Source organism: Rhinoderma darwinii, chromosome 1 (assembly GCF_050947455.1).
Source record: "Rhinoderma darwinii isolate aRhiDar2 chromosome 1, aRhiDar2.hap1, whole genome shotgun sequence".
In the NCBI taxonomy this organism is placed as follows: domain Eukaryota; kingdom Metazoa; phylum Chordata; class Amphibia; order Anura; family Rhinodermatidae; genus Rhinoderma; species Rhinoderma darwinii.
The window spans coordinates 30,484,537-30,504,142 of record NC_134687.1 but is presented as its reverse complement, the minus strand read 5'-3'; the positions used below and the strand labels follow the sequence as shown (position 1 = coordinate 30,504,142).

Here is a 19,606-nt window from a genome sequence, read left to right as displayed (position 1 = left end):
AAAATAAAAAAATTACGGCTCTTGGAAAGCGACGATGCAAAAACAAATAATTTTAGTTCAAAAGTGTTTTTATTGTGCAAAAGTCGTAAAACATAAAAAAACCTCTACATATGTGGTATCGCCGTAATCGTACCGACCCATAGAATAAAGGTAACATGTTATTTACATCGCATAGTGAACGGCGTCAATTTAAAAACGCATAGAACAATGGCGGAATTTCAGGTTTTTTTTATAATCCCCCCCAAAAAGGTTAATAAAAGTTAATATAAAAATTATATGTACCCAAAAATGGTGCTATTAAAAAGCACAACTAATCCCGCAAAAAACAAGTCCTCATACAGCTATGTAGACGAAAAAATAAAAACGTTATAGCTCTTTGCATGCGACTATAGAAAAACGAATAAAATAGCTTGGTCATTAAGGCCTAAAATGGGCTGGTCACTAAGGGGTTAATGAACGATTAAAATAGATTTTTATTATAGACATCAACACTAAAATTGGGCTAAAGAGCCAAAAATGAACTAATAAAGGCGTAAGCAGGAACACCAGTAGGGAAACGCTGATGAGATATGCCGTACCGCATATAGCACAGCCTGCGTGTATATGATTTGTCCCTATTAACCTGGTGATCCCTGCCACTGAGTCTGTGTCCCTATGTCTGCGTCCCAACGCGTTTCTGCTCCGTCAATTAGTGGGGTGCGTCAGTCATCAGGGGTCACAGTGATTCTAAAGTGGTAAAGCATACACAGATAGGCCGGTTAGCACATGTTGCGTGCCATTCACATTCACCCGGCCCGTGCATGACACTAGGGATCACCAGGTTAATACAAAGGGACAAATCATATACACGCAGGCTGTGCTATATGCGGTACGGCATATCTCATCAGCGTTTCCCTACTGGTGTTCCTGCTTACGCCTTTATTAGTTCATTTTTGTCTCTTTAGCCCAATTTTAGTGTTGATGTCTATAATAAAAATCTATTTTAATTGTTCATTAAGGCAGTGATACACAGTTCTAGAGATAGGTGCGGGTCCCAGAGGCGAGACTTGCATCTATCGCAAATTTAAGACATATCCATTTCTTTTCAAAACTTACCATTGCAAAGAGTCGACTGCGCTCCAGACTGACCGACGCAGGAGCAACATCTTCATCAATACCGGCGAACATCACGCGCCTCACCAAGGAGAAGCAGCTCCAGCCATCACATTAGGGGCGAGTTAATGAAATGTTTGACCAAATATAGCAGGGTCATTTTTAAAGTTGATCATTTTGTATGGCCCGCGAATGAGGTTAGAAATATCCAAATGGCCCTTGGCAGAAAAAAAGCTCCCCAACCCTGATTTAGAGACCCCGAAATCTTAGAACTCTGGCTAGAACAGTCATGCCATTGAACACAGTTGAGGTAAAGTGGGATGAGTGGATATTGGGAATGGATATTGGGCCGCTGGGGAAGAGGCCGTGGAACGTCCGCAAGAAGATTGTCGAGATCAGAATACCAGAGACTGCAAGGCCAGTCTGGGGATGTGATGTGAACAGCCGGAAGTACCTCCACCTTGACTCATTTGAGAGTCCGAAGCAGGAGAGTAAGTGGGGGGGAGAGTGCTAAAAAACTTTAACCCCTTCCCGCCGCAGCCCTTTTTCAGATTTTCGTTTTTTTCCTCCCCACCTTCCAAAAGCCATAACGTTTTTATTTTTCTGTCGATCTAGTCCTTTGAAGGCTTGATTTTTGCGGGACGAGTTGTAGTTTTTCGTGGCACCATTTATTTTGCCATATAATGTACTAGGAAACGGGAAATAAGATATTTGTGGGGTAGAAAATGAAAAAAAAACAAAAAAAAAAAACTGCGATTCCTCCATGGCTTTTTGCGCGTCGTTTTTACGGAATTCACTGTGCAATTAAAACAACATGTTACCTTTATTCTGCGGGTCAATACGATTACGGCGATACCAAATATATATAGTTTTTTCTATATTTTATTACTTTTTCACGTAAAAACCCAAGTGTAAAAAATAAAATTTATTTTGTGTCGCCAAATTCCGAGAGCAGTAACTTTATTATTTTTCCGTCGATTAAGTAGTATGAGGGCTTATTTTTTTGCAGAAAAAGCTGTAGTTTTTAATAATACCATTTTGGTGTTCATGTGACGTTTTGATCACTTTTTATTAAATTTTTTGTGGGAGATGAGGTGACTAAAAATAGAGATTCTGGCGTTTACAATGTATTTTTTTTACGGCGTTCACCGTGCGGGTTACATAATGATATATTGTAATAGTTCAGACTTTTACGGACGCGGCGATACCAATTATGTTTATTTTACTATGTTCTAGGGGGGAAATGGGAAAAGGTTTTTTTTTTTTTTTTAACGTTTAATTATTTTTTTACATAAAAAAACAACAACAACTTTTTACTAATTGTAACTTTTTTTATTAGTCCCCCTAGGGGACTTCAACCAGCGATCGTTAGATACTAATGTATTGCAGTATATCGTGATTCTGACAGGCCGGAGGCACGGCTTAATAGGAGCACAAAGATGGCGGACCTGGGGACCTTCATTAGGCCCCCAGGCAGCCATAGCAACCATCGCCACACCGCGATTACTTTGCAGGGGGGGGGGGGCGTGCTGATCTGTTAGAAGCGGTCACCCCCCTCTTTCTAATGATTTAAATGCTGTGGTCGCTATTGACTTCGGATTTTAACGAGTTAAACTAGATGGATCGCGCTCGAGCGCGATCCCGCTAGTTACTCTGAAGTGTCGGCTGTAACATACAGCCGACACCGGCATCGTATGGAGCGTGTTCACTCTGAGCCCGTTCCATACTTCCGCTACCCGACTTTGGCGTATGGATACGTCAAATGTCGGGAAGGGGTTAAACCTGACCATGGAGTGACTTGGACGTCCACGGACTACATTACCTGGAATCTTGTAGTTCAGACAGGATGTGAAAAGGGGCCAATATCTGGGGAGGGGGGGGGGGGTGACCAGCAATAGGAGGTACATGTCGTGTATGTCAATGGAGGACAAGAACTTGTTCAGTTTTCACATCCAGGATTTCGGGACCATGAAGAGATTGGTGTAGGACTCTGAAAGTTCCGGCTCTGGAATGACAAGTCCCGGATGGAGGAAAGAGGGAATTGCTTGGAAAAAAGGCAGACGCACGAGAAGAGAACTGAGTCGTCGTCGACAGAAATAAACTACCTTGCGGAAGGGACAACAATTCGACCTAGTATCTTAAAACCACCTCTCGAAACCAGGTGTCATCTACGTGTGCAATCCATATCTCCTGAAAAGGGAGAAGCTGTCTGCCTATGTGAAGAGAGTGGGGGGGGGGGGGATACTTCAGGCGAAAATGGATTCGGTAAAAGCAGGATTAGGGGCCCTGGGACAAGCCTGCCGGGAGGTTTGGTTTAAAACAGTGCTTCTCAGTGAGGCGCAGCTGGGGACGCAGTTTAGACAAAAAAAGAGATATTATATACACACAGGTCTTTCTCTGGCTGTGACAATTTCTGGTTTAGCAACATAAGTAACTCCTTTTGTGCTTATTTTGTTATTGTATTTGGTTCAGGAGACAATGACCAACTGTGAGGCCCAAGTTGAAAAAGATTGAGAAACTATGATAGTCTCCTGGAATCTGAGGACTAGGAGAGAAGTTCTAGGAGAGAAGTCAAGAAAGGATTGAAACCTATGGGAACGTTTTGAAGATTGCTGACATCTGGAATGAATCGGAGGTAGGAGGGAGCTCTTACCTCCAGTAGCTTAAGAAATTTCGTCCAGACGCTTCCCAAACAATCTACCTCCAGAAAAGGAAAGGCCAGCAAGAGCCTTTTTGGGAGTAGTGTCAACCATGATTTTCGCCAAATAGAGTGGCGAAGGGATGCTGCACCCGACAAGGGGAGTGTTCTGCTGGAAAGGCGTGACACAGGCGGGTCCATTGAAGAGGAGACCACTTATGTAACAGATCCTGTGGAAAAGCAGATCTGTCCTATTGGAAGTGGATACGTGCCGGTCAGGGGACTTCCATTACTTAGAAAGGATCTCCTCATAATCCCCATGGTTAGAGAAGAATACAGGCGGACGCCTATGGTGGCGAAAGGATACTTCCTCCTGAGCAGGAGAAAAGTCATCATCCTTCACATGAAATGGTTCCCGTACAGCACGTATAAAATCCTGTATGGCACAACCAGTTTTGTATCCCACTCTGACTAAGGATCCAAGTCCTCACCTGAGGAGGCAATCTGATCCTGGAACGAGGGAGTCTCCCCAGCAGTTGTGGTAACAGGGCATATCTCAGTAGAAGCAGAGGATTAACAAAATCTGTCTGGAGAACTTTTGACCCGCTTATGTGATCTGCACCTTGACGCAAAATGCATTCTCCTTCAGGAGGAGATTCTGTGTAGGGACGAGCCGGAGTACATTGCTGGGGTGGCAGATGCTCCAAGGACGCAACCGTAGACTGCGAGTCTGGATAGGTCTCCTATGGTCTGGGATAGGGACCTGGCCCATTCAGGTGGTACCGCATCCTGACTGACCGCGTCAGAGGAATCCTGGGGCAAGACAGTGAACACAGAGCTGGCTGCATGAGAGGTGCCAACACTTTTTTTTTTTTTTATACCTAGTGTGACCAATAATTAGATGCATAAAAACACAAGATTCTTACTGTACATTTCCTATTGCCAATGTTCAGTTGATATGGTGCAGACACAGTAATGTATAAGCCAGAATATCACATTACCAGCTACACATTGCACGCCATTGTGCCCCATGATATTGCCAGCCATAGTGGCCCTTCACAAGTGCCAGCTATAGTGGCCCATCACAAATGCCAGCTATAGTGGCCCATCACAAGTGCCAGCTATAGTGCCCTTTTATTATCAGGGACAGTCCTGCAGTAAACCCCCTCACCTGAGCTTAACAGCCAGATGTGTGCAGAGGAAAGAGATACTGGGGATGGCTTGGTTATCTGTCAGCACACCGGAGGAGGAGAGGGCTTTGGCTGCTTTTGCTTAAAGGGAAGGTGTCGAAAAAAATTTTTTTTTTTATTTTTTTTATATCAATTTGCTTTTAGTATGTTATTAAAATAAATTTTATTTATTTGTGTTTTACTTTTTTCTTACTTTTACTTCACTATGGGGGCTGCCATTTTTTTTTCATCCCTGTATGTGTCGATTAACGACACATACAGAGATGGAATACGGCACATACAACTCCATAGGGAATGCAAACGGGAGCCGTTCCATTCACTATAGCGTATGCCGGCTGTGTGGGAACGGCGCATGCGCCGCTCCCACACAGTCCAAAAGGAAGGTCTTTGGCAGAGCGGAATCCGGCGCCATTTTCATGTGGACTGGAAGCCGCGGCCGGACAGCAAGATGACTACTTCCGGTCGCGGCTTCCGGACATATGTTCCAGGCAGCGAAGACGCGAGGAGGCAGCAGCGGCGGCGACAGGAGCAGGTAAGTTATGTTTGTGTATGTATATTCGTGTTATACTGTCTGATTACCACTGTATCTAATCCTCCTACACTGTGTGCCGCCATTTTCTGAGCGAAAGCACAGTCTAGGAGGATTAGAAGATTCAACCACCTCCTTCTCCTGGCACTAGCCAGGATAGGGGAGGGGGGATTGTGTGAGGACACTAGAGCGTGTGTGTCTACACCAAATTTGCAGCATAAAGCAATGAGGTTGCTTTACCACATTGCAATGCTGCAATTTTGGGAACTGCTCCCTCTAGTGACCAACACATGGAAATTTTATAAATTAGAATCTAATTTATAATATTTCCTGACTTACAAAAATTAAAACAATGTTTAATCACTTAAATACTTACTGTTTAACTAAAAAAAAAAAAAAATTATAATTCTAGTGACAAATTCCCTTTAAGTGTGGTGGACATGGCAGAAACTGCACAGATTTACTGTGCGATGTGTAGAATGGTCACTGAACAGTCACACTTTATAGAAGTCCGTTCCTAAGATGTGAGTAACCAAAGAAACAGGGTGGGCTTTACAATACATGTAAAAAGGCGCTTGCAGTGCTGACTCAACAAATGTGTAACAATTACACAAAAAGAAGAAGAGAAAAGACAAATGCTGCTAGAGATTTGCACATCCAAGACAAAATTACAATATACATGAAAAAGCACAAACAATAAGTACAGAAGTACTCAAAAGGGGAAAAGAAAAAAACAAAAAACAAACTTAATAATTGTTTTTAGATGTTTTTCCCCCTTTTCAGTACTTCCGAGCTGGTTTGTACTTTTTCATGTATATTGTAATAAAGTAACTTAAATTGTTTTGGATGTGCGACTCTAGTAGCATTTGTCGTTCCTTTTTTTTTGTGTGACTGATCAGTGAGCAGATAACAGAGATCCTGTACACACAGCACATGCGGCTCCCACACAACTGCACCGCCAGAAAAAGAGCGAGACCTGGAGCTCAGACAAAAATTGTGTCTAATAGTCTGAAAAGGTCAATTTCTAAAGGGAATTCACCCCCATGCATGACACTTACTGTCACTCCTTGTCGCAAATGATGTTGTGAACCTAAATTCATGTCACCATTTGCTGATATTTGGTTGCATTCGTGACCATTTTAGTCACAGTCTGAAGACCTGAATCTGAAAAGTTTCATAAAATGAACAAAGCCTATAAAAGAAAAAAACAAAAAATGTAAGAAAATTTGTAACATACCTTTAGAGCAAACAAAACACCAGCACACGTTGACATGGGCATGGTGGCTATTGCCCTTCTTGGCAACAAAGTGAGCAGAGCAGATGATGCTGGAAGGAGTGAGCACTGTGCATCCCGCAGATATACAAGAGTCTCCACCGTGGTAAGCAACTGGGCAGCGGACACATCGTGTTAATCTTCCTATTAAATATAAAAGCACAGCTTAACTTTCAAACAAAGCCACACGAGTCTGTACACGAGCACAGGACTGTCCGTTTAAAGGGACGCAAATAACAAGAGCGCATAGACTAGAGGAGTAATCGCTGACCTTTGATTGTTCTGGCATTTGAATGGTTAGAAATAAGGCAGCTGGCACAGCGATGGAGCGGGCAGCGGAATCCTTTGCCATCGAATATTGCATTAGGATACTTCCGTAGACAGGACTCATGGTAAAATTTGCCACAGTTTGACGCGATGCAGCGCTTAACATCCGCATTCTTCTCCTTGCACACGAAACATAAGTGAACGCCTGCACGAGAATAAAAGAAAAATGCAAACAGATTATGACTGAATTCTGCTGGAGCTACTTTAAATTGAAAGGATAAACTAAACATTCAACAAACTTCTGACAAGTCAGAAGTTTTGATCGGCGGGGGTCCGACTTCTGAGACCCCACCAATCGCTTAAACGAAGCGGCAGAAGCGCTCGGATTAGCACTGAACCGCTTGGTTTCTGACAGGCTTTTTTCGGGAAAGCCGATGCAGCAGCGTACAGACTCAATAGAAAGTATGCGGGCCCGTACACCGGCTTTCCGAAAAAAGCTGATCAGAAACGAAGCGGCTCAGCGCTCGGACCCCCACCAATCAAAACTTCTGACATGTCACAAGTTTGTTGAAGCTTTAGTTACACTTTTTAAGGTTTTCAGAAATTCTCTAATCTAAATGTTATTATGAGAATCTCTACTGGCAAGCGGAAAGGATTCCGATTAACCCCTTCCCTCCCCATGATGTAATCGTACATGGCGGTGAGTGGGTCACTCCCGCAAACCGCCTTATTATTACGTATTGGTGGATGGTGCGGGCACAGAAGCGATCACTACTGGTAACTTCTAATTATAATCTCCATGTTGTACGTGTTTGCTGTAGGTGACCATCTACCTGACGTACATTCTTCACACTGAAATGGGACATTTGGTCGTTCTGAGAGTCCAAGACATGATAAGTGGAAAGCGGAGCAGCACAGACCTTCACATAACAGGAGATCCCCGGCTTTTTCACAAATCTATAAAACACACACACACAAAAGAATATTAAAATTGCAGAGCTTTTCTTTATACAATAAATAATCTTGATTGGCTGAAGCTGGAATACCCCTTTAACCAGGGCTGTGGAGTCGGTAAGCCAAACTTCTGACGTCATCTTTCCACTGTCCGAGACTCCGACTCTTTCCTAAATGACTCGTGTATAATAATTCGTAAAAACAAAAATGTACTATAGTAAAAACAACATTAGACTTTATCACCATCATGTAAATAATCAGGATACTTGGATACAACATAAAATATATTTATTGGAACAAAATATATCTGAACAAAAAAAAAACGTTTCTTAATTCCGGCAGAGCAAATACGTAACACACTAGGCATTTAATAAATGAACAGTACAATATATATATATAAAATCAATGTATTTTAAAGCTGGAGTTGGTACATTCCGACTCCACAGCCCTGCCGTTAACAGGTGTCATTGTATTCAATGAATGATACCGAGGGCCAGAAGAAACAGGGACGCCTAACAGCATACATTAAGCGGTTAGTTGGGGCAGTAAAATATATCATGTGTTACCAGGCATACAAGCTCCTTCTTTCCTTTTTCTGACTTTTTGCACAGCAACGATTCATCGGCACTTTCAGAAGGCGACTCTGATCTTCGGTCACATACCTATGATAGAAGCAGGTTCCGCTTTATAAAACATCAGATCAATTTTGTAAGTTCTATAGAACGGTTGGTGCCCTCCCACCTCTATTTCATATACAGTCGTGCGAATTCTGCAATGTCCCTGATGTTCACATCTACATCCGCGTCTCCAGTGCAGATTGCCAGATTTGACCCAACAAACCTCATTAGAAGTCAATGGGGGTCAGTCGGACGATATCCGTTGTAGGATGGATCCGAAACTGCATCCTGGTTAATGTGAACAGAAACCAGGACGCAGATGTAAATAGAGCCTTATGCAGAGGGATTACCTGCACCATCAACGTTTCAGACGGTCGGACGCTTTGTGGCAGTCACAAGGTCAGGCGTGACCCTTCCTTACCCCCCAAAAAAAAGTCACATCATGGTAATCCTATAATTGTACGTGACCCAATATTGGCATATACCTAAAAGGCACACTACACAATGGATTCTATACAGTTTGCATAAAATGCAGCTACATCTATAGATACGACATGAAGATTTGTACCTCATTCTCAATCATGGACACGGGAGATGAACTCTTGCTCACAGCCGCCGTGACCGAAGCCAAGTCCGAATTGCGATTCCTCTTCTTCAGTGGCTTACAAGCGTCGGAGAGATGGTGCACTGATGTAAAAACAAAGTCTTAACTTACTGGCCTCCGGAGGAGAAGCATTGCAACATTGAGGACACTAACTATCCCCAGAATATGATCACATAATGCTAGAAAAGTTACTTTATTATCAGACACAACTATATTCTTAAAGGCATATAGAGGATCCACCACGCAGGACCCTCCTCTACTACCCAGTCACTAACAATTACAGCATATAAAAACTGCATGTCCCCGGTAACAGCCACTGTAGGGGAAAAGAACAGCCGATGGCAACTTCACCAGGCAAAATCAGCGGTTATCCGGGGGTGGCGGGAGGCAGACAGGTGGTGATCTCATATTGAAAGTGTGGTCTGTGATGAGGCATTCCCTTTAACTATGTAACGTTGTAAATGGTCATTGCTTTAAAACGTTCTTTTAAAAAGACTTTTCTTCACCAAAACAAGTAGAAAAAGAAAAAAAGGAAGGCGTATAGAATATGCCAATATACTCTGCATAAATAATTCTAGGATTTGTGTTACCTGTCTGGGACTTAACAGGGGCACATTCTCTGCCTCTACAGTGCTTGGAGGACTTTTCATTACTGGCTTCCACTTGCTACAGGTGAGAGAAAACAAAAAGAAAAAACAAAAAAAGTCAATAACAAAGGTGAAAAGAGAAACCCAAAAAGGCCACTTGTGCATTCATTCACACTGCTGAACCAGACCGTTCCCGAATATCTTAAAATGAAAGCCTGTTCCAGCTTTCATTCAATGTTTTACCCTAAAATAAAAATCTAAATGTGCATGACAGGAGTACGCAATGTGTCAGACTATTATATATGTGTCAGACGGTATTCTATGTAAATTAGCAGAAGAGGAGGAGGGTAATATGGGAATATACTCGTCAATTATATAGAATACCTGTCCTTGGCTGCCATCTAGTGGAAAGCCTGCAGAAGAGCACCCTTCAATTAAAAGCTACGCATGTTATTCGAAAACAGGAAGTGATAGGACGCTGAACGACTGCAGCAGACTGTACAGACAAAACAATCAGATCAGAACTAGAAATCAGGTGTCTGGGAGGAAACAGGAGTCAGTCCGTTTTGCTTTTAATTTTTTTTTTTTAATAATAATAATGATGATGATCTGCCTACATACAGCCCACACCGGTCTATTATTATAGCGGAGTCCTAATGAAGTGATAAGCTGCCATACCAGACACAGCCAATGGCTAAGGGAGGTGCTTTTTCGAAGGGAAAACATATAAAAGTGAGTTCCTATTTTCTTATCATGGACAAACCCTTTAAGAAGTCTTCTTTATATACAATATGAGGTTTACTGGTATTTACTGCTCACACATCTGGAGATTATAGGCACTGGATGGAAGTGCAGGAAAGGTCAAGTGTCTGTTCTGTAGCCTCCAAATGTAGAACAGGGATAGGAGTAAATGAGTTGTAGCGGCTGCAGAATGGTATTCGTGACCTCCAATGCATGAGAAAATAAACGTGTATGTAGGTGCATAAAAAAAAAAGTGCTATAGCAACCAATCAGAATCCAGTTTTTTTCAGAGGCACCTCGGAAAATATAATTAGTGACCTAATTGGTTGCAATGGAAAACCGCTCCACTTTCCCTTTCACACTCAGCAGTTCCAGTGTATCCGGGGTTTCATCTGGTCACGCCATCTGACCTACCGGGAGACCGACCAATCAGGATCTCTCCGCCACTGTAGAACATGGATGCAGCAATTTTGTGATATGGAGCAGGTCTACTATAAGAACCTTCTCACACCCTGAAATCACCACTATCTGGAGAAGAAGCTAGGCAGGAGGAGCGCTGGTAATACAGACCGTGCCCAGCATCAATGCAGGTGCCCATGTAATATGAGGGTGTCTATAGGGTATGTATACTTCTGCCACCATGAAGCAGTTTTGCAAAGTGTTGACTGACTAGTATTGATTTCATGCAGCGCCAAAGCAGATCCATGTCTCCATGGTTACAGCCCACAAACAAACCCGGTGTAGTCAGATCCTGCAGAGATGCTCCCTTCCTAGCGACTATGTCTGCAAGACGCAAGATCAGACTACTTACCACATATCTGTATAGGAGCTGGTAGGATTTTTTTTTTTTTTTTCAATTATGATTTGTAAAGTTACTCCATTTTTATTATTATTTTTTTTAGACGCATTGGGGGAGTATTAATAAAAAAATAAAATAAAAAAAAATTATTATTATTACTACTAAGTTGCAAAAGACGAAATACCCCTTTAGCATTATTGATGAATATGCAACAATCTGTGACAGGTTCTCCTTCCGCTAGATTGTACCATATTCTGGCGATATAGAGGACTCCCGCAAGATATACCAGCAACGTTACAATGTATCTACAGCTCCAGTGTGTGGACAGGTGGAGCAGGTTGCGTTGTCCTGCAACGTTGGACAGGACAAGCCAAAGCAAGAACTCCAGTAAGAAGCCCCAAACTTTCCTCAGATGTCCAGATATTTAGCCACAAAAGCAGAAATTTGTCACTGAAGGAAAGGGGAGTTAATCTGGTCAGGAATACGTTGGTGTCTTGTTTTGCGCTCTATTCACATTCAAAGCTTCTGAATTCCTCTGCTTTCCGGTTACGAGTGCAGTGCATTCTGGGATCTTAGATGACAAAGCTACAATATTTGGTCATATGATGCGCTGCAGTGTGTAGATAAAGGGATTCAGAGTAGCAATTACAGCAGCTTTGGATGTAAATGGAGGAGAGTTTCCCCACTATTGCATGATGACTTACTATGGTGTTAAATACAAAGCCAGGAGCCTGAGAGATAGTGAGCAATAATGCGTGCGCGTTCTCTTCTATCGGCATGTGTGTCGGAGTCTCATCAGGACAGGTTTATCAAATGCAGTGCAAATGAAAAGTGGAATAGCTGCCCATGCAACCAATCAGAATCCACCTCTCATTTACCAAAGGCACTTTGGAAAATGAGAGCTGAAATCAGACTGGATCCTACGGGCAAATACTTCAAATTTCTCCAAATACCCCCCCCCCCCCAGTGTTCACTAAGCAAATTTCAAAAGATTGCTCTTCTGTTTTGGATCCTATTGTAAGAGAATGCCATTTTATTTCTCATAACGCCCATGTGTGCCAAGCCATTCTGTCTCTTACAGGGAAGTTCCACCTTCGTAGCTATTTTTTGTTCCAACACATCTAGAACAAAAAAAGCCGCAACTTTGTAAATATTTTTCATTCAAATTTTTTTGGGTGTATACAGCTCCTTTGCAGATCTATATGTTTCCATGGTAACATACGACACAATCTGTGTAGTCTGATCCTGAAGTCACACTCTTATCTGGCCTCTACTTCTTGCTAAGCATGTTAGTCAGAAATAGGGGCAGAAGCGAGTGTGACTGCTGGATCAGACTACACAACTTGTAGTCTGTTACCATGGAAACAAACATCTGCATAAACAAATTGGCAGGAGATTTTAAATGAAGACGCTTTGCTTTTAACTGTATTGAAGCAATAAGAAGTAGAATTGGTTTTTGAAAGTGGAACGTTTCCTTTTAAGGTGCAAAATAGACGTTCAGTCTTTACAATTCCTGTTTAGTTCCAAACTTTGCACGACCTTCATGTACACAAACTCATTTATACAAAGTTGTCAAGTCTCAATGTGCAGGCTTTATATTGCCCCCCCCCCCCCCCCCCCACTGTACTCACCCTAATGAGTGCAGAGATTACCGGGTGATGAATCGGACAGTCGACTGAAGGGTTAGATCTAGACCTCCGCTACTTTGTTAGTATAAGACTACGACACATGGAAACACGTTACCTTTTGATTTTGGGTCCTGAGGCTCTTCCTAGGAGCTGCTTCCTCGTCAGATGCCTTTCCGTCCGCCTCTATGTGGTTTCGTGTATTTCCATGCAATCTGCCTTTAGGGGGGAGTTTGTGAAATGTGTATGAAAAACCCAGGAATAAGAAAGGCTGACCTCTCTAGCCCTTATTTAACATTTGGTCACATTTCTACACCAGATCTAATGCAAAGCCGTCCCAGCGGTCTGGTCTACAACCTTGTAGTCAAAGAGCTTTTCCCACCACTTTCACTTATAGCATATAGACATGCCATAAATGTATGATCCAATGGGGTCCGCCCACCAGCACAGTTCATCCTTCGCTACCTCTGGACGTACATGGCTCTAACCAGAGCAGCCCAAAGCCCATAATAAGCCAACCTGAAGACCCCTATTAATGTTTGAGGCCCACTGACAGGAGCTGAATGGGCACGCCGCTCTTTGATCACTAAAACGAAAGGGTTGGTTTTATTTTAGTGAGGGGGTCCCTAAAGTCTGGCCTCTCTGGATCACACATTAATGGAATATTAATATTATGTTATCTATCGGAGCAGAAAAAATAAAAAAAATAAAAAAAAGTAGTGTTCCCTGGAATTCGTGAAGCGCTATGTTTATAGGTTATTTTATGAGATTTTCAATACCCGCCCCCTAGTGGTGACTCCTACTTGTATGTATGTGTAGTGTGCACAAAGACAGGACTTAACCAACACCAAGTAAAAGGTCAATTGTTTTATTTATTGCTGGCTCATGTCACCCATTTTAAGAAACTGAAAGCATAGGATGCACAGCATATAAATAATGACAGTTTTCCTTCCATCATCACTGTGTTTAGCATGATTCGGTAACATGCGACTTCGATAATACACCAGAAGTGTGTGCCCCCCCGGGGCTTTACGGGTCACACAAAAAAAAAGGAGAATGAGAAAGAACTTTGTATCTCGGACAAAGCTAGCAAGTTGCGACACCACTATAGTTACTCCATGTATAAAACAGATGAAATGACTCGTTTATTAGGATGAAGAGGTTTACCATTAAGTATTAGGAGGATCACTGTGCCGTTACGGACGGGTGGATACAATGTGTGACTGCACAATGTAGGGGAAGGGGGGATTGGAACCACAATAAAAAGATATTTACAAGCGGCGGATCTCTTCATAAAGAAGCCGTATGACAGTAAAGAGCACGAGTTTATGTCCTCTTAAAGAAACACACACGCCTGCACCTTGGAGATTACAAGCTACTTGGCACAGGACGCTGCTTAATATCTAGCTGGACCGGAGACAAGGGACCGAGTCGAAGTTGTATCTGGCAGGAGAGATATATTGATATAAATGCATGTTTAACCAAACTAAACCAAACGGCAGTTTTGGTGGGCTTTTGTTTTTTTTATCCCCAGGGTAAAAATTTAAAATATGTTTGGGGGGGGGGGGGAAAGGGGTTAAAAATCAAAGCAAAATCCCATCACTACACCTTTTACTGGAATCTTAAAAAAAAAAAAAAATCCATAATTATCTTAGAAAGTTTTCATGACGTAATTCTGGAGCATTTATCAGAAATGAGCGGATAACATGAATTTCAATTACTTCTTGATCTTGATCTCCTCTTCGGTGGCTCTTGAAATACTTTCCGCTTGACTTCCCCCGCGGTCTTCGGCGTTGTACCTTGAAGGATACAGAAGGTTTTTGTTTGTTTTTTTCCCCATCTAACCGGTATCCAAACATTCCATGACAATTGCTGAGATCAAGACAAATCAGGGCTCCAATGCCGGGATAATAACGTTCACGGGAGGGTCGGCTGGGCTAAAGGGCCCGCATTGACACCAGCGAAGCGGACGTGTGATACTGCTAGTCGCATGTCATATTGTAATATTTATAGGGCTTCTTCATAGGCTTCATGTTACAGTCTAAAGTCTATAGGCCCAGAACAATAAACACAGATGACAGACTTGCTTTGTCCTCTATTGCATTACAGTTTTGCCCAAAGGAGAGTCAAAGGGGTTCTTATTAGCAAATCAATAGAATATGTCATAAATGAGAGGGGTCTGACCACTGGGAGGGGGTCCAGGTGAGGAAGTGGCAACGCATAGGTGATCGCTTTACAATGAAACCTATGAGTCTCCTCTCTACAAGGGACAGGATCAGACCCCCACAATCAGACATTTATTGCCTATCCTATCGATCTGCCGCACATCTCTAGTAAGATCCCCTAGAAGTATTTATCCAACGTTACTGCATTTACAATTAGAAGAGCATCTGAGATTCATAAATGTAAACTTTGTCACCAATATTTATCAGCCTCTATTTTATAATTTAATTGTAGTTTTACACCGTTTTATTAGAAATGTAAATGTGTCTTTTAGATGAAAATTAAAGGGGATGATCCAAAATTGTTAGAATAAGAAGTGGATTACAAGACCTCGAGCGATCAGATATAATTTGCGGGGGAATCGAACAGCAAATGTTACAGCGCCACCACAGGAGAAATGAAGTATTATACAGTTCTCAATTAAATCAATGGGCTGTCTGTGTAGAGAACGGACGTGGCGGGTTATCCAGAGATTTGAGGAGGGTCCTAAACAGTGGGGCTCCCCTCTGTTAACTCATAATAGGGTATTTGGAAATGGGTTTTCTAAACACGTCAAACCCTTTAAGATTGCTGGGGTCCCCTTTACCTTAAAGGGGTTTTTACGATCAGGGACATTTAGGACATATCCACAGGATATGCCATAAATGTCAGATATATGCAGGTCCCAGAGGTGGGACCCGCATCTATCTTTAGAACGGGGCCCCCTAAACCCCATTCTACCGCTCTGTGCTCTGGCTGACGCATACAATTCCCGACCGACCATGAAGAGGAAAACAGGATAGCTTGCCTGCTTCGCAGTTTCCGTAACGGCCATTCAGTTCTATGGGACTTCTGGATACAGCGTAGCTCATCGAGCTACGCTGTTTTCTTCTTCATGGTTGGGAATCACACGCGTTAGTGAGTGGTAGAACAGGGTTACGGGGGCCCTGTTCTAGATAAAGGCCCACCTCTGGGACCCTCACATACCCGCCATTTACAGCATATCCTGTGGATATGTCATAAATGTCCCTGATGGGAAAACCCCTTTAACTGAAGCTGGTGTCAGAACGGTTTCAGCACTTCTTTGACCAAGTAAGCTTCCAAGTTACTTTGAAGACTACTTGGACCAGTTTCAATAAGGGAAGATCACAACCCCCTCCGATCTTAAAGAACCCCTGTCAACTCTCTTGATGTCTGTTTTGGTAAAAACTTTTTAGGCATCGCCCGTGAAACAAACTATTCTGGAGCTTTAGATGTTAGAACTCTGTATTGTGCTGTTCCTCTGTTCTTCCCCCTCGAAATGTATTAATAAATTGGCAACTGGTCATTAATGAGAGCCTCTCAACTCTCCTGACATGTCTGTTTTAGTAAATACTTGTATTCCCCATAAAATAAAAATTCTGGAGCATCTCTTCTTAGAATGCTGTATTGTACATTTCCTCTGCTATTCCTCTAACACATTTATGAATAAAATGACAATTGGTTGTTGGGGGGGGGGGGGGTCCCCTACACTGACTGCACTGTCCAATCAGTGCTCACTTACTCCAACTGTAGGGACACGCCCCTTCAACAAGGGCAGTGGTAACACCCAATTGTCAATTTATTCATACATTTCCAGGAAGAATAACAGAGGAACGGCACAATGAGGAGTTCTAAGAAAAGTTGTACCAGAATTGGAACTTTCTAGGGAATACAAGCATTTACTAAAACGGACATAGTCGGAGAGGGAACAGATCCTCTTTAACATTCCCTTGTAAATATTGTTTGCCTCTTTACAGGGACAATGCCCAATGTGCTCAGTTGCCAATTTATTCATATATTTCCAAGGGGATTAACAGAGGAATGGAACAATGCAAAGTGTTCTAAGAAAAGATGCTTCACAGATGTTATATGGTGAATGCAAAGATTTACTAAAACGAATAAGTCAGGAGAGTAGACCGGTCCTCTTTCACTTTCATCTACAGACGAACATCCATTTTTAATAAAACCTGAAAAGCCTCCATTAATAAATGTTTACAAGAAGGCATTGCACGTAACCTTTACCTAAAGAGCCGGTGTGCACCGAACTAAACAGCGATTGCAGCAAAACAGAAGCGTTATAACGGTGGAGGGTTTATAGCTGCAAATAGTGGGTGGACAGATTATACGGACACTATTATTGCATCAATTCAAGACTTATTCGTTTTAAAAAAAAAAAAAACGGAATCATTTTTTTAATATTATTACGGTAAGGAATTAACTAGAGACAACGTTTTGTATTACATATGCTGTCGGACTAATCGCTATCGGGGAAAAGCTTACAATACGGCGGACAGCATCTTGGTCAATCGTAGACCAGGTAGCAAGGATTTTTTTTTTTTTCCGGCTGGCTTTTTCTTCTTTCATTGCTATAAAATAGACTCTCTACATCTGTGTTATATGTAAAACAATAAAAGAGGAGGATATGTAACTGCATCTACATCAGCTGGAACATACAAAACAATGGCCTATAACATATATATATATATATATATATATATATATATATATATATATATATATTAGTAAAAGGGATTAGTAGAAATGTTTGCTCCCATGTAAAAGCATGATGGAAGCTATTTAAATGCCTTAGAGTACAGTGCAGTATCATGTTTACCAGAGTCTTCTTCAGATTTGGGCGAGGTGATTATGGCAAACTTTGTATTATATCGGGCTTTTTGTTTATCGCTGAGCATGTTCCATTGCGACTCAAGTAACTCTTCAATCTCTTCACTGGAAGTGTCAGGATGTTCACTTATTACCTGTAGAGGGAGACAAAAAGAGAAATCTCTCAAATTCACAGCAATGCTTCCATATCCTATACAGACGCTACTTGTAGGACAACGATAAAAGCAGAAGTGCATCTTCGAGATACTACTTTGGGATCAAAAATAATCTAAGAGCCAAAAACGGCATCAAAACGGTGATCCTGGCCTAATTATTTTTTGTCCCATCTAAAAAGAAAAATTGTAGCAACTTTGCAAACAGCCTTTATGTAACATCTCCTACCATCTTGTGTACAGAGCTCCTCTGCAGATCTATGTTTCCATGGTTACAGACGGGGGGAAAAAAATAAATTGTATGCAGTCTGATGCTGCAGGGAAGGTAATGCGATTGCAGGATCAGACCAAACGGAGTAGTCTGTTAATATGGAGACACATACCAATAGTAGACACAAAACAATAGGATATTTTAAATTCAGATATTGTGGAAAGTGAACGCAATTTGCATTTTAGATGCATTGGAACAGAGCAAAACAAAAAGGTTGCGGAGGTGAACCTTTTCTTTAAAAAAAAAAAAAAAAAAAAAAAAAAAGGAGTACCTCCAAAATTCCCATAATATGTTAGGAAACTGCTTAAAATGTCAAATTCTTAATAATACATTAAAAAGGGAACTCCGGTTAAAAAAAAAAGGAACATCACATTGTGACTTTTTATTAGGTATTCTCTCAAATCCCACTGAAGTCATCTCTGAACCCAGACAATGCGTGACAACACCAAATCATGATGTGGAGCCATCTCCAGCATAGAGATGTACACAGGTCTCCAGCACTTCAATTCTCAAGTGCAAGCGAGAAAAAGATGGAGGATGGTGAAATGTTGGGCAAGTACATATCCCCCCCTCACACCCCCCCACTTGTATTCCCCTTCGTTTTGCAGCTTTAAGAGTCATACATATAGTAGAGAAGATCCTTTTTAAAAGTAACTAAAACTTTGGACATTTCATAGTGACAGAAGTTTTGATCTGTGGGGCTTTGACATGTGCGTGAGGAGTTACTGACAGACACTGGAGCGTCCCTCAGCTTTACTAACAATGTGATGGGATCCCATCACTTACTCTTTGCCATATTCAGCCATGCCAGGTCAGTATCAGAGTATGACAGATCCTGGCACGTCCATAGTGTTAGGATGCTGGGCTGATTTGGTTGTTAATGTGCCCATCTGAAAGACCATATGCAAAGAAAAAGGAAAAAAAAATAGCCGTTCTGTAAACAAACATGGATTACAAACCTCATCTTTGTGCTTCTGGCAAAATACTAGGAACTGCTTTACAGCATCTCCCTTTCTGCCTCTTGCATTATGCCCTCCGGATTTCCTTTTCTGGACAGGAGACGTCAGGCCACCATTAGACTCTGAACTCGCAGTAGTGGTTTTCCAATCAGGATCAGTGTCTTGACAGCTGGAGGAGGATTGCCTGGACACCCTCCTCCTCTTGTTGGGCACTTCATCTTCTTTCTTGGGGCTCTCGGGTGGCTCATCCTCCTCATCTTCATTGTATGACTCCACAGGTATCCCGGCTTCCCCAGCTACTTTAGGATTAAGATGGGGGCGGTCTTTGATGTATATGAAAGTAAATTTATCCTTCCTCTCCTCTTTGGACATCAATACGGCTTCTTTAGCTTGTTCCATACCTATGTCCCATTGGGTTTTGAGTTTACCAGCTATTGGCTTTAAAAGCTGCAGAAAAAAT

General features: G+C 42.0%; 1 protein-coding gene across 3 annotated transcripts in view; it reads right to left on the bottom strand.

The window, feature by feature from the left end:
• Positions 1-19,606, bottom strand: part of NSD2 (nuclear receptor binding SET domain protein 2) — an 89,650-nt gene that overhangs the window by 16,708 nt on the left and 53,336 nt on the right. For 2 of the 3 annotated variants that reach the window (XR_012882391.1, XM_075857005.1), the window contains exons 5-14: positions 19,147-19,593; positions 17,754-17,898; positions 14,638-14,715; positions 13,035-13,135; positions 9,755-9,830; positions 9,129-9,247; positions 8,510-8,605; positions 7,823-7,946; positions 6,994-7,194; positions 6,687-6,866 (exon numbers count right to left, since the gene is read on the bottom strand). Coding sequence is in view for 2 of the 3 variants with exons in the window: in XM_075857005.1 (XP_075713120.1) it covers positions 6,687-6,866; positions 6,994-7,194; positions 7,823-7,946; positions 8,510-8,605; positions 9,129-9,247; positions 9,755-9,830; positions 13,035-13,135; positions 14,638-14,715; positions 17,754-17,898; positions 19,147-19,593 (1,567 nt within the window). In the remaining variant the exon portion in view is untranslated. The remainder of the gene's footprint in view (positions 1-6,686; positions 6,867-6,993; positions 7,195-7,822; positions 7,947-8,509; positions 8,606-9,128; positions 9,248-9,754; positions 9,831-13,034; positions 13,136-14,637; positions 14,716-17,753; positions 17,899-19,146; positions 19,594-19,606) is intronic. The other variant, XM_075857014.1, reaches the window with a different exon arrangement.